General features: G+C 45.4%; 1 protein-coding gene across 13 annotated transcripts in view; it reads right to left on the bottom strand.

Moving 5' to 3' along the window:
* RAPGEF4 (Rap guanine nucleotide exchange factor 4) overlaps positions 1–23390 on the bottom strand; it is a 272690-nt gene that overhangs the window by 15780 nt on the left and 233520 nt on the right. For 12 of the 13 annotated variants that reach the window (XM_072961166.1, XM_072961165.1, XM_072961164.1 and 9 more), the window contains 11 exons: positions 19369–19519; positions 17542–17630; positions 16715–16745; positions 16420–16498; positions 15199–15345; positions 13330–13427; positions 8305–8430; positions 7717–7895; positions 4780–4870; positions 1167–1217; positions 311–398 (listed from right to left, as the gene is read on the bottom strand). In XM_072961166.1, coding sequence (XP_072817267.1) covers positions 311–398; positions 1167–1217; positions 4780–4870; positions 7717–7895; positions 8305–8430; positions 13330–13427; positions 15199–15345; positions 16420–16498; positions 16715–16745; positions 17542–17630; positions 19369–19519 — 1130 coding nt within the window. Of the gene's footprint in view, positions 1–310; positions 399–1166; positions 1218–4779; positions 4871–7716; positions 7896–8304; positions 8431–13329; positions 13428–15198; positions 15346–16419; positions 16499–16714; positions 16746–17541; positions 17631–19368; positions 19520–23390 lie in introns of those variants that run through there. The other variant, XM_072961173.1, reaches the window with a different exon arrangement.

Here is a 23390-nt window from a genome sequence, read left to right as displayed (position 1 = left end):
GAAAAAAGCCGATAATAGTTCCTTTTATGTTAGGTGTTCAACTTTCTAAAACACTTTACCTGAGCTTAGTAAAATTTCCAAACTAACTGTCTGTTTCACCATCAAGTCTTCCAAACCATACCTGGATGGCGTCCTGCTCCTCTAAAAATTCTCTCCAACCCACTCAGAAAGTCAGGGCTGAGAGGGGATGAAGAAGAAGGTAGAGAGATGGGCTCATTCGTCCCAAGGAGGTCCGTCTGATTAGGCTCCTGTTCATTTTCCTCCCCATATACTCATCACTGGCTCGGCCTGCGCATTCCCTTGGAATTACCTTTAATGAGCAAAGGCATGAAGGGGATGAGAGGAGGCTCCAGCTTAGCTACTGTCAGCCTGTAGGCCCTGTGGTTCCTTGAAGGATCCTTTAGAGAAACAGAGAGATGCTGGTTAACAGCTGGTGACACAGACACCACCCAGCCTGTCATCTCCCAAGCAGGTAGTTTTGAAAAAAGCGTAGCTACAAAAGAAAGGTGGACTTAGTGAAACCAACTGATTTTTGTTTCAAAACAACTTCCCGTATGACATGAAAATCATTTACTTTTTGTTTCCTTTCTTGGCTGAAGGGGAGCTAAGCCTATCGGGGTCAAGGGGAGAGAGCCCCTTTGAGAGCCAACGCCAAATGTAAAGCCAACCCCAGCCACGAGATTCCCCTTCTGCTGAAGCACCGTCTCCTTCCCGGAGCTGACCGCCCTCCTCCCTGTCCTGCACAGCCAGTCCTGACGGACGTACCTTCTCTGAAACCCTCCCATCGCTCCTGCCAAGTCCCACTCACTCTTCTTCTGTCTGTTAACACCTCCCCACCAATGGGGAAAAATCAGTTTGGCAAGCCAAGGAAAATGCAGCTTCCAACCCTTGGCCAACCTGTGCTGATGGAAAGGGTCCTATTACACTGCTTTTCTTAGTTACACAAATTGACCTTAAGTGGGACATAAGTCCTCTTTAAGTTAGTACCTGAGGGTGCCATTCATTAGTCAGACATGCTTGTTTTAGCAGCACTTAAAATGGGATCATAAACTTCTTAAAGTCATGCAAGGACAGATAAAATTTCTGAAATGAGAACTTCAATTCAGCTAATCAGAAATTGGATTAATGCAGACAGTGAACAGAATAAAGGAGCCACTGTCACTTACCATTAAACTTTCAAACTCCGCATAGAACTTCTTGAACTTGCTTGGCAGTTTCTGTTAATGAAATGAAAATGCCACACTCATATGTCAGATTCAGTCTCTTGATATGTATCCTGTGTCACCATTTCTAGGGGAAATGGATTTCTTTTGGCTCTTAATCAAACGTCTCTAAGACAGGCCAGACTGTAATCTGTCTTGTCATCTGAGGATAATCTTCTGGAATCTAGAGAACTTGTCTTTTAAACGTCTTAACCTAGTTGAACCAACACTAACGACCAATGCTTTGGTCTTACTGCTTTTATAATGTTTCCTGCGGTGGATTATTCATAAAAAAAGACCACATTCCCAGACTACAAGTGGTTTGGAATTAACCCCTCACTGTTTTAAACTCTCTGATTCCCACAGTTAGGAATTTAGGCCAGAGAATATTAGGATTAAAAGTTTTAGAAACTACCTAATTCAACCCTCCCCCTCCTTTACAATGTAAGCTACGAGAGAACAGGGATTTTTATCGGTTTGGTTTACTGCTATAGCCTCAGTGTCTAAAAGAATGTCAGGAACATAGTAAGTGCTCAATAAAAATGTATTTGACTGGATTAAACCTGTGCTTTATAGATGGGAGAGATTATAGCTCAGTTTAAATGACATGCCAGGGTGGCATGGCTGATGCCAGTCAGGGCCTCCGTAATCCCAAAGCCAGCCTCCTTTTCTGCTGCCTCCCTTATGTAGGGAGGCATTATGCTTCCCTACACAGGTGTTTCTCCCACATGACTCTCCGCCTTGCTATAACACAAAAATTGATAGTTCTATCAATTTAGTAATTTCTCATGGCTATATTTTGGCATATGATTCAACATCACTGACTGTACCCATAAATCTACACCAGTATCTTTCAATCTATTAGTTCTCACTTTGTTTAGGTCATGAGCTTTTAGTAAAGCTGAACTCTTCTCCTCTGACAGGGCCACACCAAGACAGAGCAACGTGGTATGTTTCCAGTGAAGTCTACCGTCAACCACTGATTCACCAGTCAGACCCCTGCAATCCACTGAAACACTCCTTCCTCTTCTTTTTCTCTTTTCTGAATAGGTTTGTCACATTCCCATTTAAACACTGTAAAACATTCTATTTTGTTTCTAGGAACTAGTCTGCTCATCATCTTGAAACTCATTTTCTTAGCTCCTGTTTCAAGTTGGGTTTCAGGGAAACCTGATACCCTTGCTTAGAGGGCAAGTTCAAAGGGACGAAGGCTGGGATGGGCATCAGGGGATGCAAGGTGCTCATACCGCACGGACGGTCCCAATCACCATGTTAGGCGATCACTTTCCAGGAACACAGACCATTTTAAAAATTAGGAGTGAATGGCCTCTTTGGTTAGATCTGCACTCTAGTTCTCTTTCCTTACTTAGCTGGCTTTTGGGTCAAAGGCAGGAGTGCACAGGGTAATAAAACATTTTGTGGGTCTTCACACTATGATCTTTCTACACCCCATGCTTCCAGAGCAGAGGTTCTCAACTAGGGGGGCAATTTTGTTCCTCCCACCCGGGGACACTTGGTAATATCTGCAGACATTGTCATTACGGGGGTGGGTGGAGTGAGAGGTGCTCCTGGTAGATAGTAGGTTAAGTCCAGGGATGCTGCAAAGCCTCCGACATGGCACAGGACGCCCTCAACCCCCAACCCCAAGAACGATCCTGTCCAAAGCATCAGCACCACCAAGGCCAGGAAACTCTGCTCCGGGCTCTCACTCCCTCTTGCTTTGTCTCAGATTGATCTTTCTCTTCCATGTTGAACCATTCCCGTTGCCACGTGGCTCCACCCTATTTTCTGTTTTGGTCCCTGGCCGTCTCACAAGTGTTCTCTAGCTCCCAGAGGTCACATTGCTCCTGCTGCCATCCTGTGACCCACTGGAGCCGTGTGGGAGGGCTTCAGCAAGTACAGGTAGATAAACCCACGTCTGAGGTGCTTATGAATGAAGGCTCTTCCTGCAGAATGGTCCAATTACATTTCACCTTAAGAAATGGAGCCGTGTAAATGATGAAGGTGGCTCTTCTCTTTCCAGCGACAGGCAGAAACAGCAGGACAAGCCCACGTGTGCTTGTGCTCCTTCCTCCCCCCGTGGAGTGAAGGACTGGTCAAGCGAACCCTCTCCCTTCGCTGACTGCATCCCCCCCTACACCCCCCCCCCGCCCAGGCGGCCTGCTATTTCTCTCTTTAGACCAGGAAAGGAGCCCCTGAGAGTGTTGCCCCCACGCTCCAGCCTTAATGTCTGGTGGCTCTTCTGTGTACCTACACCTGGCCTTCCTGGACCCCATGAGGCTTTATAGCTTTGATTTTCCCACCCGAATCATTTGGACCCTGTGAGAGGATTAAAAGCTGGAAATAGGCTGGGGAAAGCACACTATGTGACAGGGAACCCTGGGAGTCCAGAGATTCCAAGGCCTGTGGGCCACAGGGAGGGGAGGCACCCTGACGCCATCGCGCAGATTTACTGGCAGCGCTGACTTTTACTGGCTGGGAGCGGCCCAGCTGCGTGGCGTGCAGGCCTCACCGATTCCCTCATTCCTATGTTCAGGGGATGAGCTGCCGGGTGCTGCATCTGCCCGGAATCCGAAGAGAAACCCAAGACAGAAGGACTTGTGAGGACCTGTCCTATAAACAGTGGAAACACTGAGGAGGAACAGAGAAAGGAAAGAGTTTCCAGAGGGCAGTGGGGAAGGAAATGTTTCAAGGAAAACATTTAGAGATGCAAACAGCTGTCTTCGGTGCCTTTTGAAAGCATCGTTGCAAATTAAGTCTCTGTCATCCACTCCTCTTTGCTTGACCTCTTTTTCTGCCCCACTTACACATACTTTTTTTTATTTTTAGTAAGAGTCTATTTTTGTGTGTGTGTTCTATTAGAGATTAGTATTGCTTTGACTCTGTACCACATGAGAGGAGGGGTCAGGCCTATTTTGAGTCCTTAGCTGATGAAAAATGAAGATGTTCTCTAGCACAAATAACCAACCATCAACAAACCACGGAAACTGTATTTGCTACAGAGATTCACAGCACACCTGCACAACTTTCGCACCAAACTGAATTCCAGCCAACTGTTGTTCCTCCACACACAGAGAGGTCTGCCGGGGCTTCTGAGATCCTTAGCGCTCAGCTGGGCCAAACAGTTGGCCTTCTGGCCAATTCTCCCAGGAGCAAAATGCCTACTTGGAGAAAAATGGCTCTTCTGTCCTCTCTTAATTACAGATAAGACTCATTTCAAAAGCAAGAAGCAGACGTTGTTTCAGAGAACAATAGGATCTACAGCAAAACCTCTGAAGTCATCCGAGCGACGCTGTGATTCGCGTTGCACCTAGGAGCCAGACTTATCGCTATTTACACTGTACAGACCAAGAAGCTGAGAGCCCCTCGGCCCCCCATACACAAAAGGACAGTACCTGTTATAATTCATACTCTGGGGCAAATGGGAGAAAGGAGACAGGTCACTTCCCTCAAAGTGTCCCACCTTTTCCATTGTTATACAAGTGTGAGTGATATTTCTGTGAAAAAAAGCTCACTGGTGAGCCTGTGTTTTTATCCTTAAGGCAAAAGTCACAGCTGGATCTCAGCTGAAGCTTACCTCCCACGTTAGTGCCAGGCGGCTCACGGCAACATTACTTAGCCCCATGACGATGGCAAAAAAGGAATTCAGGTTTTTGTACTCCTTGCAGCTGAAACACAAGAGGCACGTGTTTGAGTAAAATGCCACTTTTGAGCGAGATTAGAAAAAAATTAAAAGTTCTATCTTCTGACGGTCTTTAATATTCGTCAGGACTCCTCTGTGAGAACGGGCAGTGATAGATTTAACGCACTGTGTAAGTTCCACGTGAGTGACCATGTTCTGCTGTTTGATTTCTCACTGTAATTTTAGAAAGGTGATGGGTTTTGGCCACTGAGGTTCAGGTTTTGAGAAGGAATGTAAAGACACCTACCCCAGGGATTGTTATTATAATCCCAAAGCTTGCTAAAAGCCTTGTTGGACCTGGGGGGAAAACAGCTCATGGGCTAGGAAGAGAAGAAGCAAAATGTCCTTGAAGACTTCCAGACTTTCAGCCTGAACCTGGGCACCTCAGGCTTTGGCAGCGTGAGAGGGAACTAAGAGTCACACTGCAGCAGCCACCAAGGCCTCTACCCACCCTGTAAATGCTTCTAATTTGTTGAAAAGAATCAATTTACAAATGATGCCCATACAGCTAATAACCTAAACAACTGACCCCAAAATAACCTTATTTTCTCCGTGTTTGACTGATGTCAGTCATGCTGATCATTCTGAATCTGTATTTATGCCCTGTTAGCTTTTATGAACATATATTTGGGAATAAGAATATTGGGGGACAAGGCTGAAGGTTCTTATTAGAATGGCAATATTTAGCCCAGTGTTTGGTTTAACTTGAAAAAGAAAAAGAAATCTTCAACTTCTTCATACCAAGCTCCTTGCAAAGGGAAAGAATTCATTTTGCAGTAAGCGCAAATCCTTTACCACAAATCAATATGGTTATCTAAGTTGACTGCATTGTAATTAAATCTTGTTTGGATTAGCATTTTTGCAAAAGGCTAATCAAATTGTTGCATTGGCTGCCTGTGTGCTCTTAGCAGAGGCAGCAAGGAGTGATTCTTAAATGATCTGTGTGGAAATGGGAAACAGATTTAGAGAAGCTAAATCTCTGTCACCGGTGAGGAAGCAAGCGGGGCCTTCACCGTGCAAGGCTGGTGGCTCTCAGGTCAGGGGCTGAGCGCAACTTCAGAGACCCCGGTGCTGAAGGCAGTAAGGAGGGTCAGGGACACGTTTGCCTGTGTCCTATTGTGTGATCTTGAAAGGACACGTAGGACAACAGTCCTGCATTTCTGGTCACTGCTCTGGTCACTGTTACCAACTCAATCACCCTTGGTGGGTCCTGAAATTTCTCTAAGGCTCTGTCTCCTCACCTGTAAATGGGGATGATAACTTTTGGACCCCAAAGTTTGGGGCAGGTCAAAGAGCTTCAATAGGATGGGCTAAAGTTCTCTAAAAATATCATGCAAAACAAGCCAACTGACGCTAGGTTTAGATCTCATTCATGTAAATCTTGGTTTCAGAGTCGACAATCTTCTCCAGCTGGGGTGTGTAAAAAGTTCTACTGTCGGAGAACACAGCTTAAATAACTGTTAAATAATAGAAGCCAATTTATTCTGAAAGCCAAATCTACCCATAATCAGAAGAGAGAAGGAGAAGAAAGGCAAAAACATTAAAAAAAAAAATTCCTGCGTTTTTGAAAGCTTCTCCTAGGCTGCCTCTGTAAAACAGCAGGATTAGGCCCCCAAAGGTTTTCTGATCGCCGTGGCTATGTGCAGAGTTCATCTCTCTTTCCCTGTTGCACGTGGCTCTGCCAGGCTAAGGTGAAGACAGAACGTTCTCCTCGTAACAGGGAGCACATACTGTCACAGTTCCACTGTCATCTCCTTCCACACATGCGGAGGCATCTGTCCCTTGCAACAACGCCATTCAGGCTCCCGGGGAAAGCGGCTACACTCTGAACCAGAAATTCACAAGCAACATTTTACCAAATCTTTCTTCCACAAGGCAGCTCTTGCCAATTAAGAGATACCAGCATTTGGGTCCATGGGATACCCCCTCCCAATTTTTGGCAAAATAATTCAAGGCATTTGGCAAGCTGATATGTGCAAAATGTCAGGCAGCATTTGCTTCTTTGTTTAGCTCTGGAAATCAGACTCTGTATGGGATCTAAACTCTTTGGCTCAAGGAAATTGCCTAGCTGGGGTCACTTATGCTCCCCACTTTCCTGTGCTAGTGCTCCCTGCATTTAGAAGGGAAAGAAGTCTCCCAGCCACCAGCCGCATTTAGCGTTTTATTTTTAGCACTGTGGTGATACCAGAAACATGGAAGTAAACAGGAGGTTGTCAGGCATGTCTAAATAGCAGGAGAAGATTAAATTCATGTCAGGGAGAAACCTAACTGGCCCCTGCAGTAAATAAATTGTTTCCCATGAAGTGCTATTAAATAGAATATTTATAAGATGCTGGCTTTTTCTGATGTTTATGGAGATGATTCTCATGGACCTGGCTAGCCTGCCTTTATGCATTCTACCGATTTTATTTGGAGTTGCGTGCGCTGTTGTACCTGCATGTTCCCACTGCCCTCTACTGGCGAGAATGCGTCATGTTGGACCTCGACTACCCCAAGCCCTTTAGACAGAGCTTTGTACAGCAGAACTTTGTCTGCTGAACGGTCTCTTAAACTGAAGCAGGCACAAAGTCTGAGTAGTTCACAGCAAAAAGAGGTCACAATTTTAACTCAAGCATCAGTGCCATAAAATGTTAATTCACACACTGATGTCAAATATTACAAAAGCGACAAAATACATCTTTCACATGAGTTCAGTGATTCTTAAGCCCCTGTGGTTGGTCCCGGTGCGTAAGGAGATTTTATATCTTACTTTTCTTTTTAAGGCATAAACAAAGGGAATAACATGAAAACCCAGCTCAAATGTTTTTCTCTCCCCAGGCGGATGATACTTACTGGGCTGCTATCTTAATGAATTTTTTTAAGAGCTGAACACGCTTGCTGGGCTGGGAACAAAGGCAAATCTCAGTGACAACCCAAAACTGAATTTCATTAAACCTCCTCAGGAACAAATCCAAGTTTGCTGTGGTCTTTTTAAAATGATGCCTTCCAAACGTGTGATAGATTAGCTCCAGCTAGAAGAAAGAAAAATGAGGTCACATCTTTGGTTTTGAATCAAAACACCCGCTCAGCTTCTCCATCCGATGTGACAAATTGCTATTGGTCAGCAAATGTGAATACGATCGCAGACGGGGATTCAATGAACTTCAACTTGAAAATCTGAAGGGCTCAATGAGGCTTGTTCAGTATGTAACTGGAAACGAGGTGCAATTAGCTTAACATACTCAGGAAGATGGCGCCTGCAGTGAATCACGAAGATTTTTCTTTAACACTCAAAGACGTCATAACAGGCTTTATTAATAAACTCAACAGTTAAAAAACCTCTCAAGTGGTTTCCACATTGCAGCATGTGTTAACATTTGCAGGGTGTATCCAGAGTTGCTATGGTACCTACGGATGGATAGTCTCAGTGGAGCACCTTACCTCGTGCACACAGTTGAAGAGTTCCCAATCATAAGTCGTCATCTGGTATGCCAAGTCTTTGGAGCTCATCAGTTCGAAAGTTCCCACTGTTCCAACGGTTGGGCCCTCCTGCTCTGGCAAGGGAGTCTACAAATCATAATGCAAAGCATATATCAGAACCTCAAAACAGAATCTCAGAACAGACAAGCTGAACGCTGTAAGGAGTTTCTGAGGGGAAAGGATTCTGGAGATGCTTTCAGGAATATCTTGAAACTTTGATTCTACCCAGAGGAGACATTGCTCTGAATGCTCACTTGCTTCCATGCTATCCATATAGTCGTTGTCATCACTCGAATCAGTTCCACGGGCTGAAAAACGTGGCCCCTGGCAAACAAGATTCGGTGGAGACAGACCCATGGAGGTTCTCTTCTGTGTGGGCCTGGGAGCCCCCTGGAAACAATTCCTTTTCCCTGGTGAACTTGAAAGAAGTTCTTGGGGAATTTTTCCTCCTATTTCCCGCTGAAGCCATTCCAAAGCAGATGCTGGCATGGTGGCTTTGGATGTTTAGCCACAGAGCTCCTTACTATCGCAGGGGCTGGAGACGGGTAAAGTTGCTGCGTCTCCATCGCCTATAACACACCGCCTATAACTCTGTGACTACATACGATCACACCTACTGTCCGCTTCCTCCACTTTCTGAGAGGTGCAGAGCTAGGGGTGCTGGTCATGTGGTCATGGTGTTTCCAGCCAGGCACCAGAAAGCTAAACTCTGCCACCCTCTGGAAAACCCCTGGCCCAAACTTTCTATCCGACTTATCTCGTTTTTATTTTATAAGAGATGAGTTATGGTGCTTTTCCTAAATAAGATGAATGATTTGTATACATTAGAAACTTATGTATAATATATTAATACCCACTGACCTACAATAATATGTTTAAAGTTACAAAAGTCACACGAATTAAAAGACAATTCCCTCAATACGATGCTAAGCCTATTTGGATATTCAGTAAGTAGGTTGGAAGTACTAATATGGTTCACGGTCTAGCACCATCATCGCCCACAACCTTTACATTCTATAAATGCCCACTGCATCCTGCGCATTTGAAAGTTTGCAGTTTAAAAGAGGAGGCAGCCTTGAGCGGCAAGTCCAGCACTGTGCATCAATCAACAGCAGCTGCTGGCATTCATCTGCACGTATAAAGGGACAGAAAGAAGCATCCACACACACCTGACTCCTAGATACAGGGAAAAACAGATAAGGAAACCTGAATGGGCTGTTTGAGAGTCAGCAGGCTATGGAATGAATGTGTGGCCTGGAGAGGTTCTTGGAGAAAGAAGCTGGGCTGTAGAAGATGAAACAGACCAAACTGGGTGGGTTCAGAACAGCAAGGTTTCCCCTGAGTATCCAGGATGGTCTGTGATAGGTTGAAGGATGGCAAGAGAGCCATGAAGGTGGGGAACGCCGTCGTGAGACTTTCTTGGCAGGAACAGGGAGCCCGGGGGAACCAAATAAACAGCTTGAACAGCTTTAGAAAGTCTCTGAGTGCTGGATGCGGCATTAGGGTTTTGTTACAGATCAGGTGAATGCTCTCTAGAGAGCACCCAACTCTGACTACATAGACTTGGCTCGATTCCCCAGTCTCATGACTGTCCGTTTCTAGCTCTAATGCGCTGGGGGCCCAGTACCTAGTACTTAGGCTTGTTCAGAGAATTGGATGGAAATAATTTACGTGCAGCATGTAAGCATGGTGTCCAGCACAAAGGAGGCCCCCATCATCCCTCCAAGTTGGTTCCACTCTCAGACGTGCTGCACCGAGACAGACGCAGGGAAGCGTGATGAGAACAGCACCCGCGTGTACAAGCGCACCCTGTTGTTCCTGGTTCACTCTATGCAGGGCACTGAGAGCCGGGAAGAAAAACCATTACCCCAAAGTTTTAAAACTTAGGGAGCCGACCTGAAGCTGATGGGCACGTAGCATATGGAAGCAAAAAAGAAGAACGGTTTCAAGCAGGGTACGTCTCAGGTTAAAACCATTGGGGCAGGTTTTAAATGCAAGGTGTGAGGCCCCCTCTCAGGCTCAGCCAGGCTCTCCGCATTCTGCCTTCCCGCCTGTCTATGCCACGGGGACCACAGCCCCTCTGAACACTGTGGACCTGCCCTCCCACTCTGTTCCTTGTGTTTGCACACTCCTGTCTGCCTAGTTCCTTATCTTTTTTCCTTGAGGTCTTACGGCTTTTCACAGCGAGGATAAATGAACCCATCAACTACAGGGAAGATGCCATAAAATTCTTTTAGTCGTGGATGCTGGTCTATCACCCTGAATCCCTTTTGAGAGAAAAGGAGAAACGCCTCTTTCTCTTTTTTTTTCAAGTGAGCAGGGCTCACCAAGCCCTCCCCCTTTTTGGCAAAGGGCAGGCTGACCCCTTCCGTCCATGAATGACCAGAGTCTATCTGAGCAGCAAAGAGAGCTCCTCTACCTCAAGTGGGGAATTTACACCCAACTGTGGGTCCCTGAGGAGCAATGCCTTGGACCATTTTGGACCATTTTCTCATAGATATCCCTGTGGACATTTCCTTCAGTTGAAGCAGAGCAGAGGCTGTGCAGGGTCTGCTCTGCACAGACAGATCTGAAAGGTGCCCACACAGAGGCACAGAACGTCGACAGACTCCCTCTTTCTCTCTCCGCTCTTTTTCAGAGCTGAATTCTTTCTTAAGCCCTGATGGTGGTGATTGGGAGAATAGCACTGTTACCCTCCCATTTTCCAGATGAGAAAACTGAGACAGTAAAAGGATGGGCTGACTGGCACTGGCAAAGAGAAGACTAAAGGAAGCTGCCACCCCAGCATCCTCTTTTCCTCGTGCTCCCACACTTCTGTGTCAAGCTCTGCAATGGCATTTGCCACACTGGATGCTCGTTACACTTTGGTGTCCCACACTGCCCTGTGAGCTCCCTGAGACACAAGAACCATGGTGGATTCATCTTCAAGACCATCCTAGAGTCAGAATTATCCACAGTGCCTGAAATGGTATGGTAGAGGCCCTAAACAAAAACCTAAGGAACTCGTGAATGGATAAAAGTAGAACCAAATTACAACGGGGTTTTATTGTAGTTTGCTCTGTACTAACATTTATGCTTAAAATGTCAAGAGAGTAAAACTCTTGAATCCAAGCCCTTAAGCAACTAGGATAAACTGCTGGCACTCTGCTAATTCTAGACAATGCTTTAGCACTGTGATGTGCTCGGTCCAGGCTGTTTGTGTTAGTTTCGTCTCCCTAACTTGACCGGAACTGCCATAAGGACAGGGGCTCCGGGACACTGGTCCAGTGTCCCACAGAAGCTAGCACTTCCTAAGTATGTGTTGATGGATCAGAGGTTTGGCCAACATTCTGTTCTGCAGAGTCATCCTGCATACGACTCTTCCTAGAAGGACCGTCCTCAAAGAAATCTTTAGAAAGCCGAAAAAGAAGCTCCGTGCCTACAGTTTTGTGAGGCAGGTAAGGCTGGACCCGTCCTTAGTGTGATGGCGTAACTGCTGCCCGGTGAGTGACAGAGCACAGAGCGAAAAGTCCAGCAAGTTCACGTCCCGGGCACTTGCTGCTGAGTAAATTCCTTTCAATTACTTGGGCCTTAAAATGGAAGACTGGTGAGGACTAAGAGCTTGTAAGGCTGCAGGATTGTGTGCAAATAAACAGAGGCTTAAAAAGTTAGGACATCTGCCCCACAGGGAGCTGGAGCCAGTCCACACTCTCCATCTACACACCACGTCGCTGGGCACTGTGGCCAAGAACTAGCTGGCGAGAGAGGCCCCAGCGCTGTGTGGCAAACACATCACGCAGCACCTTCAGTTGGGCCCCGGCTGAACTGGCTTTGACAGCTGTCACTTCCAGGAGAGGGCGCGACAACTCATTGACGCCATATCCCCCCCACCAATCCCTCAATGTTGGGGAATATGTATTTTTCAGAAAGCAATGAAGGCAGACGATGAGAAATAGCTGAAGAGGACTGTGAGCAGACTCAGATCGTACAGCACTGAGGGGGTGCTACGGGGGGAGCAGTCGGGGAACTAGTGCCACGTCTGCTAAGTTCCTCTGCAGCTGAATTCAAGCTGTCACCAAAGTCCGCTTAAGTGTGCTACAGTCAGAATCATGATGAGGCTAGAACCTCATAGCTCTCAAAAGTCCAAGGAGGGAAATCTTGATGTATCTGTCATGCCGGATTTGATTAAACTGGGACGCACTCGTGCATCACTTACATGGGTGAACTCCCCCTAAAATGGGATGCTGTTTCCCTCTAGTGCCCATGCTGTGCTTTACTTGGTAAAGGAGCCCTGTGCATCTAGAGATGGGAGAGGCTAGTTCTCTCTGCTCTGAACTGGCCCCCCAGGCTTTCTCAGATGTTCTGATAGCCACGCAGTTCCACGCCTAACGGCTATGGGAGAAAAAAATGAACCCTACTACCTGCATAAAGGAGAGAGGAAGAGTCACTCAGTAGCAGGAGCTGATTAAGCCTTTCCTCACAGCGAGCCGTGTGTGGCTGCAGACAGGTGTTTCGGAGACTTGGGGAAAATGGCTGGCCTCTGATACTTCATTTGCAAGATGGAGAGAGCCCTTTCAGGGAACAGCGTTTTCCTTGGACCAGAGGGTTGCTCTGCCATAATGCACTTCTCCATCCCCCTGAGGGGTAAGATAAATCACCACGTCTCATCTTAAAAAAAATTATTTCTATCCTGGTCTCTTAGTATTCAGGTTTTTAATATTAATATTTAAATTGGGGACGTTTCAAGGAGGTGAATTACTAAAGAGTTCTGAAAGCCGAAGTATGTCCCAGTAGTGGTGCTACTTGGCTAACTTCCACAAAGGAGAGTCTAAAGCTCAGAGCATCTCAAATGAAGCCCTGAGGCTTATCTAATTGACTGCAGAAGAGAAAAAGACAAGTAGCGTTCAAGATTTTTTAGCAACCAAGTTCAATGTGACTGCAAAAATTAAGCTCCAGACAAATTTTTCTGATTGCAGATGCTGCTCTGAGGAGGCTGTCCACACCTACCAGTGAATCGAATTGCTCTCGCGGGCAAGCAAACAGGCGTCCATTAATGGTGAGCGTCGTAAATACTGAAACATCATTAGGTTTGAGCACCACCTTTTCTGTGAACATAAAAAGCGTGAGATTGCCTATTAAATGCATCTGAGATTTGCCGCACTGCCCTAATCACACCAACAAATTGCCAGCTTGGTGAATTACCGGAACATCCAGAGCGACTGCATAAAATACAGTCCTGACGGGACCCATTGGATAAAAAAGACACAGCATTCATGCAGGCACACAACACTCAGGATGCCATCAAAAATGACCACAAAACCAGAATGGCAATACCCAAGGGTCAATTCACCCAGTTCTGCATACCAAAACCACACTTGCTATTTAAAAAAAAAAAGTTATGTTTCTAGATGGTAATAACACCCAGCACCTTGGAGTTGGAGAATCACTTTTAGAAAACTTGGGGGGCAGTTTCTGAGATCCTACATGACTTCAGATGCAAAGTGTATTACTATTTTTTTCACTCATTCCCTAATTTGGAGGGCAATTGTATTTATTACCTAGGTTAAGTCTCCTATATTTAAAAAGTTAATGCAGACAATAAATTTTAATTTAGCATTTAGGACTTGCTGGACACTGCTCTAGGCATTGAGGATGCAGAAGCGAACAATACAGAAAAAAGCCCAATCCGGAAAGAGCTTGTGTTAACATCAGACCTCATGTCCTAGCGAGAGATGTGGACGGTGACAATCAGAGAGTAAGTGGCGAGGAGGAGGAGACAATATAGCCAGGGAGGAGGCTAGGAAGTATGGACAAGGGGGAAGAGGTTACAGTTTTAGAAAGGGCATCAGAGAAAGGACGGAGGGGTGTCCATGAGACGATGACCTTTGGGTGAAGACCCAAAGGAAGGGAAGGAGGCCCCTAGGGTAACTGTGGGAAGAACGTGTCAGAGGGATCAGCGAGGGTACGTATCCTGGGTCGTGTGCACTGGGGACAGGGGTGGGAGGGGACATCTTGGGAATCCAAGATGCACTAAAAAATCCTACATCAGTGGAATCATTCGTCTTCAAACATGGCAGAAATGGCTCACCGATCCTGAAGGACCAATAGTTACCACATCTTTACTGGACAGGTTAACCTCACTGCCCCTCCCTCTGGCTCTCCCTGCAACAGGAGCAGACTTCTCCCAACCTCCTGCCAGCGTGGGCTGTAGTTCATTGTCTGCCTCCTCACCAGCCTGCGAGCAACGCGGGGCACAGGCTGTGACCAACACGCCCTCTCCTGTCACAGCCACATTAAGTGGCCAATGAATATATGACAAATGAATAAATGACATTTCAGCAAAGCACAGGGTTGTCAAGTCATCCCCGAGGGAAAATGTTCCTCATTTCATTTGATGAGCTGAGTTCCTGTCCTCTCTACTGGGAATCGAGGGAAACCACCATCGACTGAAAAGAACCAGCCCAGGACCACCTGCGACGTCAGACTTGCGAAAACCCATAGGTTTCACAAGACCCGTAGGTTTTGTCAAGCCAGGTGCTCTCTTAGGATCCACAATTCTCAGAGCGCCAAGGCCTAAAGCTGTTTTGTTCAGAGCTTATGGGAAAAGGACTCTAGGCTGACATCCACCCCAGAGACCTCAGTTCCAGCTGCCTTGGATAGATCGCTTCACCTCTTTCTGCTTCCGACAAGATAGAGAATAGTAGACACGAACCCAGCCCGCCTCCGACTGTATTTACTTCCGTCACTTGTGGGAGCACACACAGCACCCGTCTGTCCCTTTGGGTCAGCCTGGAAAGGCCACGCTAACTCCTGGCAGGGTTCTGTTTGGACGAGATATTCCACCTTGCAGAAGCCCGAGGTCTTTAAGGCTCTTACCTCCCCCGGAACTCATCTTGACGATGATCAGGCCGTCCCCAGAGCCTAGTTTGTCGGCAACTGCACTGAGGACCTCCTTCACCGAGGCAGCCACTGGCACCCGGATGGTTGTGTAGGTGTGGTCCATGCAATAGACTTTAAACAGCACTATTGAGAAGACAACAATATGGGAAATTGGTATTGGGAGTTCATAACCTATGCAAAATGTGCAGACATCCTCCAAAATTTGCATCATGTTGCCATTTTTACGATTTCTATTTATTTGTACTGACCTATGCCTGTCCCCTCCTGCAACTCTTTACCTGAGCATCGGTCTAAGAACAGACCACAGCTGCCAGCCCCAGTCATAAAGATCACAACAGGTATTTGTGAAAAACCCACAGTTAGGTCATGGGGAAAAAAATGAGAAGCATGTTGAGGCCAACTTTCTGGGTCTGCAGGCCTTTCTTTTTTTGTGTTGTAGGCTGATGGCTAGATGCCTTATGCCTGGTGTGGTCATGGGACACCACCATGCAAACAGGAGTGCTTCCACCTGGGCCCCAGATGAGACGCTGAGATTCCCGCTCACTCGTTCACTGGTCGGTGTACTCCAGGGCCACGGAGCTTGGGTGGCACCCCTATGCTCACCTCTGAACACACAAATCCTGGAAGCAATTATAGCTACTGAAATTCCTGAGTTTTGGGCAGCCCTAAATCACGAGTCATCCGTGCTTAAAATGAAGATTCTATCATTATTAATTTTATTTTGATTTTGATTCTTGGGAGAAATCTTAACTGATGACAGCCAGCCTCTGTACCTTCCTGAGGGCTGCCCGCAAGGTTGTGCTCAGGGCCAGAGCACCCTCTCTGGGCGGAGCCCTGCTCTGCAGGTGACCCTGGCGCTCCACGTCTGCAAGGCATCTCCGAAGTGCCAGCCACCCTCCCACCACCGTGACCGCTGGTCCCTGAGATAATCTTTCTCTCCTACAAGGAAAGGTGGCAGTGGGGGAGAGGCAGAATCAGGGAAGTGTGAACAAGCACCTCAGCTCCAGGCGCTGAGTTCAAGAATATAAATAACTAGAATGCAAAAGGGTACCTCCAAGCAAACCACCGTAAGTACGAAGGGACAGCCAAGAAAAGCTAGTCGGCGGGTCCAAGGGGGGGGGGGGGACTCCCAAGGCGGAAGATTCTATTCTGACTTTAAATAATCTCCACAACCAGGAGTTGGAAGAGTATTCTCACCTTCATCAGAGCCTCGGATGGGCTGGCGCTTCTGGGCTCTCTCGTCGCCTGTGTTGAACTGTTGCAAAAGAACTTTGTGCTGTGAAAAGAATAACAGCAACTGTCATGGCGGGGGTGATGCATGAGTGCAGCTCAGAGGACACATGCCTGAGAAGCGGTCAGAGTCAGGAAGTGAAGCAAACGTATTTTGTTTTTGCAAAAACATCACCTGTATATATTGCAATACAATATTTCTGGAGAATTGTGATTCTCCAGGACCCAGACAATGAGGAAATCCTAATCCTTTGCCACTGACCTTCTTTTGTGGAGTCTTTGCATCTTCTGAACTACGAGAAAGAGAGAAAGCACATTATTTAATACTGTTGGTATTACTATTTTAAATTGCTTCATTTGCATATAACTTTAATCTTACGTTAGAAAGCGAAATCACAGCAGCCCTTCAGGAAGCAGTGTGAGCCTCCTCATTTTCTTTTTATTTATTTTTATTTCTTTGAGCCTCCTCATTTTAATACTGAGAGGCCAATGCAGGGAGGAGACAGCTAAAAGATGAGCGCCTGTCCCAGGCAGATCCCTGGTGGGACTGACGTTAAAATGCAGGATGTCTAGCTCTCAAGAGTCTACCTCGCATTACACACTCTCTCCAGTAATTTAATCACTGGCTCAAAGAACAGCATGTGAAAATCTTCTGTTTCCACTGAGAGGACACAAACATTCACTATCACCAGCTTTGGCAGCAGAAAGTGAATTTCCCATATAAGTAATTCTTAAACTTTCTTGAAATGCCACTGACCATTTTGTTACTGGCTTCACTGCCTTGAACCCACAGGACCCAAATTTACTGAGTTAGACGCCGAAGGAGGATCTCTGGCTCCCCCAGGCTTTCTCTTGGCTGCCGCCCAGCACAGAAGGCTGCTGAGCAGAATCTCGGTCCTTTTTAGTTCATCTGGCCTTATTGCACCCCCTCGCCGAGGCCCAGACCACTCAAATCAGAACACTGCATGGCTGCTGAAAAACCAGCTTTCACCTTCTGGGGGGCAAAGGGCTTTTTGGAAGGTAATGTGACTGAGAGGCAGCAGGCACTTACTTGATGAGAGCACACCCCAAAGCCAAGCCCTTCCTTACATTTGCTTGACAATCTTCTCCAGCTCAGGCAGTTGCTCCTTGAGGGCGGCAATCATCCGGGCATCATCTGATACAGACACATAAAACTCCTGTAATTGGCAAAGGTCACAGGCTTTTAACCAGAACCGCAAAAGGTACACAGCTCTGTAAAGAGCAACAAAGACGTGTCCCTACGTCAGCTGCTTCCCTGGTGACTCCAGACCATGGTTTCATGGACTGGGGACGAAAAAGAAAAAGACAGTGTTACAACACGTCTAAATTCAAAATTGCAAGCGAGAACGAGTTCTGGAAATCAATAGTTTTGGAAGTCACTGGTTACATCACCTTGTAAATGTGATTGATGTCACTGAATTGTACACTGAAGAATGAATAAAACGGCAAGTGTCATGTAGGATGTACTCCCCCACCATAAAAAATTCCAAAAAACTTTTCAATTGCAGATGAACTGTTTATATAATATTTACATGAAAAGCAATGCAAGGCGATGTTTGGAATGGGCCATTTGAAAGTCTACACTTTAAGAGCATTTTTTTTTTCACCTCAATTTTTTTCAGGGAAATTTTAATATTTATTTTGATTATTATTTTAGTATTCATTGCTTACTCAGTATTTACCACTGGCCATGGTGAACTGCTGTAAAAATGCTGCCATGGGCTTCAGCACTGGGCTGAAGTTTTGCTAAGTTTGTGCCACTGACTCAGGACTCTTCACTGATGTCCTGGGAACTTGCCGGCCCAGCGGGCAGCAGCAGCTGTGCCCTGCTTTGTGCAGGAGCAGGGCCTGCCCCGCAGCTGTGGCAGGGGCAGCTTAACCACTACTTTGGCTCATCAGCAAAATGGTCCTTTACCCAGTAGGCGTTGAGGCCATGACCCAACAGATGACTCAAGCTGCTGTTATTCCTCTCCATTTAGAAACCCCTTCATTCCCCAGCCTTGAGGGACTCTCATAGTCCACCTGCCCTCCCAGCCTCACCTCTCTACCTGCCAAATGATACGATTAAAAAGGAGAGAGGGGATATCCTTTGGATAATTAAGTCTTGAACATACAAACTGATAAATTTTGAAATAGAAGCCATCTTGCCTTTCGCCTGCACAGAAGTAAGGTCCTCATCCCAGTTTCAGAGGACAGAGTGGGTCATCAATGACTAAATGCCCAGGTGGACACAGTAATGTGGGGCTACAGCCATGGGAAGGGAAAAGGAAGCTCAGCTTAAAGCAGTGTTTATGAAGTCAGTCACGTCCCTGCCTCACAATCCCGGGAATTCCTCAGCAAAGTTACTGCTTTACTCCACTCAAAACTATCTACCATCTGATCTAGTAATGCCACTTTCAGGAGTGTAACCAAGGATGGACCTATTTGCACAAAAATGTTCACTGTGCTATTATTCTAGGAAGGTGAAAATGGAACTGATGTAAGTATTCAACAATATGGGAACAAATAAATATATCTGTGGCATAGCTACTCAAAGGTCATTAGAAATTGTTATTAGAATGACTGTACTGACATGGAAAAATCATACATAAAGTTAAGCGGAAAAAGCAGCCTGCAAAATGATGGGTACTATGTGATTACAACTATAGAATATATAATAAAGAAAAACACCAAATGAAAATACATTAAAATGCTACTACCGGTTATTGAATTACAGTGGCAGGATAATGGGCGACGCTTTTCTTTACTTTTCTTGTAGTTCTGTTCCAATGAATGAACATGTTAACAAAGTCTAGAATTTGCAATTACAGCTTCACTAAGGAAGCTGCCGTGCCTCTGGGTGGTCTCTGTACTGTAGGGCAAAGTGTGTTCTTAGAAGGGCCGACCCCCACGTACCTCCAGGAAAGCCACTGCCACGTCATCCTCTTGCAGGATGTCTCCGTACATGGCGGCCCACTGCAAGACCAGGCGGATGACTCGTCTCTTATTGTTGAGGGCATAGTCCACCTTCTCCTGCTCTGTACCTTGAGAAGGCTGTGCGTGGTAAGTGCCGAGGAGTCAAGGAAGATACTGAGCCATTTCACTGTGCTACTTGCAAAGGCAGAGTGACAAGATTCCAGCTTCGGAAAGCCAGCCTTTTGGATGGATGGAATTCCTTATTTAGCCCCTTAAGAAAACCCCCACCCACATAAAAGGGTTGGGACCAAATGCATACAAACTCAGCGGGCTTTGCCTTGATAGTCGTCTGAGGAATTAGCCTTGCACGCCTTCACTTGGGCTTGTGTGTTGACAGGATTCTCACTGTGCCTCCTTGCCTGCCCTCCGCCCTGCCTTCACCTCTCGGTGGGGTAATGCTTCCTTCTGTTGCTTGTCTCTGGGGGCCTTGCCACCTCTTGCTGGCTCCCACAATTCTGCACACATCTCTGAAAGCCTCCATTATATGCATTTCAGTGAAACCCTTCTCAGGGGGTATCTAGTCCTGCTGGAGCCGTGACTGATAGAGTCCATAGGGAGGAAGTGAGGCCAGAGGAAGATAAACTCACCCAGTGCCAGCACGAGGAAAGGTTCCTGCTGTGTCCGTCTTCCGGTGAGGGACTCAGATACCTTCTTATACCACCCCTTCTTCTCTTATCTAGATCCACAACTTAACTCTGACTTTTTGTGCATTGATGGCTAGTCATCTCAAATACAAGCTCCTTGAGGCTTGGGATAATATACTATTTATCTTGTATTCTGTACCATGCCTAGCACAGCGACTTTTTGTAGAAATTTTACTCATTAATACAACAAAATACTTGATTGAGTGTCTAGTCTATGGGTCTGGTGAAGGTCCCTGCTCTCAGTTTACATTCTCCTGTGGATTACAGTAGGGAGAAGAGAGTATGTGACCAAGAAAGATTTTAGATTAGACATACCCTTCCTTTTTCAGTGATTTACAGTAGTTCATATTATAGACAATCCGTTCCTAAAACAATTTCCACTGTATGACTTACACTGTAACTTGTGCATAGAGCACCTCAATTAAGGTGTACTTTGTCTTGTGATGAGGCATCGTTCCCTTCCTGCAAGTGAGAAAACTACAGTAAAGGAACACAAATGGCCAGGACTGCATCGTGAGTGTGCAGGGCTGGTTTTGAATCCAACACCCCTAGTTCCAAGTAGTTTACTCCCCATCACACAACACCCCTGTGCTTGTACCTGGCCGCAAGCCAGGGCATGTCTTAGCTTACGACCATGACTTAAAAGGCTCTGCACAAAACCGACCTGCAGCAGTGCTGTGCTTGGGAGCTAAACCAGTCAAGGGCCATTTCCAAAGGGACTATAAATAATTATGATCAAGGTAAATGACAGAACCTTAAAGCAAAGGTTTACTGCATGTAAATGGGTTGCAAAATGGCTTTCATAAATTGAGCACAAGATTCATAAAAAAGAAAATTGCTCAACCTGTATTGCTACAATTCTCTTTGAGCTTGTAATAAAAAAAAGGGAAGAAAGATCATTTTATGTGAAAATTATTTCTTTTCTGATTAACCCTTTGGTCCCTTGCTTGTATGCATACATAACTCAGTTTTTCTTTCAAAAGAATTGCAGTGCTGGGCGCTACATTTTGCGGCTATTGCATAGTCAGGCACATGGCGGGAACCAAATGAGTAGTTCTTGACTCGCTGAAAAATAGGTTGTATTGGTTCACCCACAAATAATGACAGAGAGAGGTTCTTTCCTACTTGTATGAAGCTGAAATGGCTTGAAATATCATGTTGATAGTAAGTAGATACAATTCTAACTTTCCAGGTTATCCTGACCTGACTCAAGGAAGCAATGCAAACGCTTGTATGTTGGATCAGAGATACCAACAACACACCTGTGGCTAATATATAGGGCCCTAGTACAGAATGACCAAATCATCATTGTCTCAGTGGGTCAGGACAAAGATTTTTCTTGTCTTCTCTCCTGCTGGAGAGAAGTCTTTTGTCTACAGAAATCTGTCTTTTGCCTACAACAAAAGATAGAACACATGATCGGAAGGATCAACATGGTTAATACTTCAAATGTGGGTAGAGCTTTACAATTTATAACAAATATGCTCAATGTGCTTACATGATCATGTAATGCCCTCCACAAACCTGAAGGGTAAATATTTACAGATGAGGAAACTGAGGGTCAGAGAGGAGATCTGCCCAAGGTTGTTCAGTGAGTCAGTGGCAGGGCTTACAAATCCAGACAGGGCTCTTTCCACTATCGCCATCCCCATGGCCACAAATAGTGGCTATAGTGACTACACATTGGTGTTCGGGTTCATGAAATTATTAAGAGTAATTGCATCTGGGAAGCAGAAATCCTAATGGGAACAAGATTTCTCTTTCTCTGTCTTTTGTCTGTCTTTCCTTCCCTCTTTAATTTTTTGCTGAAGTTCCAAGTTTCCTAGAGCTGACTCAGCATATCCAGTCCCTAAACCATGGGCTGAGCGCCCACCACTCTTCATACATAACTCCACAGCCTCCTGGGAGCTAGAACTGACTGAACCCAGAGGGAACAGGAAGAGGCTTTCTCTTTTTTCTCATGGAAGTTAAGTACCTTCGCCTCTGGAAAAACAAAAGGAAGCACTGATTTGTTTCACAAAGTCTCCCCTTCCAGGTGTTTATTTACTAAGATGGAGTTGGGAGCAATAGTACTTTTATAGCTGAATCCAGGCATGTGCTCAAGGATTCAGCCCTTCCACGGGCAACATACCATTCCATTCCTAAAAAATCTGCTGAATCAGATTCTTAGGGGACACAGATAAGACTTTACATGTACTTGATTATACCTGAAATGGTCACAAGTGAGGTGCTGGGGCTTCTGTTTATTCCCATAGCAATCTCCCCAGGCTTTTAGGATATTTATGTGATTTTTAGATTTTATTTAACTCCTACAAAAAAGAAGAGGAGAGAGAAAAAACTATATTCCCTTCAGATAGCAGCCGAAGAATAAAGAATGTCTTGTCTCAATGTGATGTCAAAAGTGCAACCTAACAAGAGTAACATTTCAAATATAGTATGTTCATAAATTCACACACATCAGGAAAGTTTTTGTGGCTAAAACTGGAGTAGTAATGCATCAACCATTTGATGGAAAAAGTCCTATGTGGAATAAAAATCTCTCTTCCAGCAAGAGTAATGATTTAGAAAGGATTATCAATGCATACCGCACACACTTTTACCATATGAAGAACACGATCTGAAATACGTACTTAATGTCTGTTTCGGAAGTAGATTAGTAGAGAGTATCAAATACATAATAATCCAATGATTTTGTCAAATGATGGGGAAATACTTGTATAGAATAAGGTCATGACTCCTGATACCATGACAAGAAGCAGTATGGCTGCTTGAATTCATGGGAAAAAGTCACAGGAAGATAACATGATTTGGGCATCTGATTCTGGTATCTTATAAAAAGCTAGTTAAAAGTCTGAGAGACTCCGGAATTCTTTATTGGGTTGTTACTTTTAACACAATTAAGAAAAGGCCATAATAGTCAAAGTGGCCAAACTCATCACTGATATACTGAGCTGATTTCAGATGATTCACAGAATCATAGAATCTGAGTTGCAAAAGCCCTTTGATTGTATCTCCGCCAACTCCACCATTTTAGAGGTAAGGAGACTGAGGTAGAATGAAGTGAAGTGATTTTTCAGAATTTACCGATGAAATTCTTGGAACTAGAACTCAAGTCTTCTTATCATCCTCCCCAGTACTTTGTTGACTTGTTTATGTTATTATGTTTGTTTAATATTAGTATTTCTTTATCCAAACATAAGTTACTCAGCAGATTTAGGTGACTTAGAAGTTTGCTGGATAACAGGAAAATCCATCTGAGATGTAGAACTGATATCCCCAAATCCTCCAAGAAAACAAAGCACATCCAGAAAACCAAGA

This window comes from Vicugna pacos, chromosome 5, assembly GCF_048564905.1.
Source record: "Vicugna pacos chromosome 5, VicPac4, whole genome shotgun sequence".
Lineage (NCBI taxonomy): Eukaryota > Metazoa > Chordata > Mammalia > Artiodactyla > Camelidae > Vicugna > Vicugna pacos.
The sequence above is the reverse complement of the archived record's forward strand: the minus strand, read 5'-3'. Positions and strand labels throughout refer to the sequence as shown.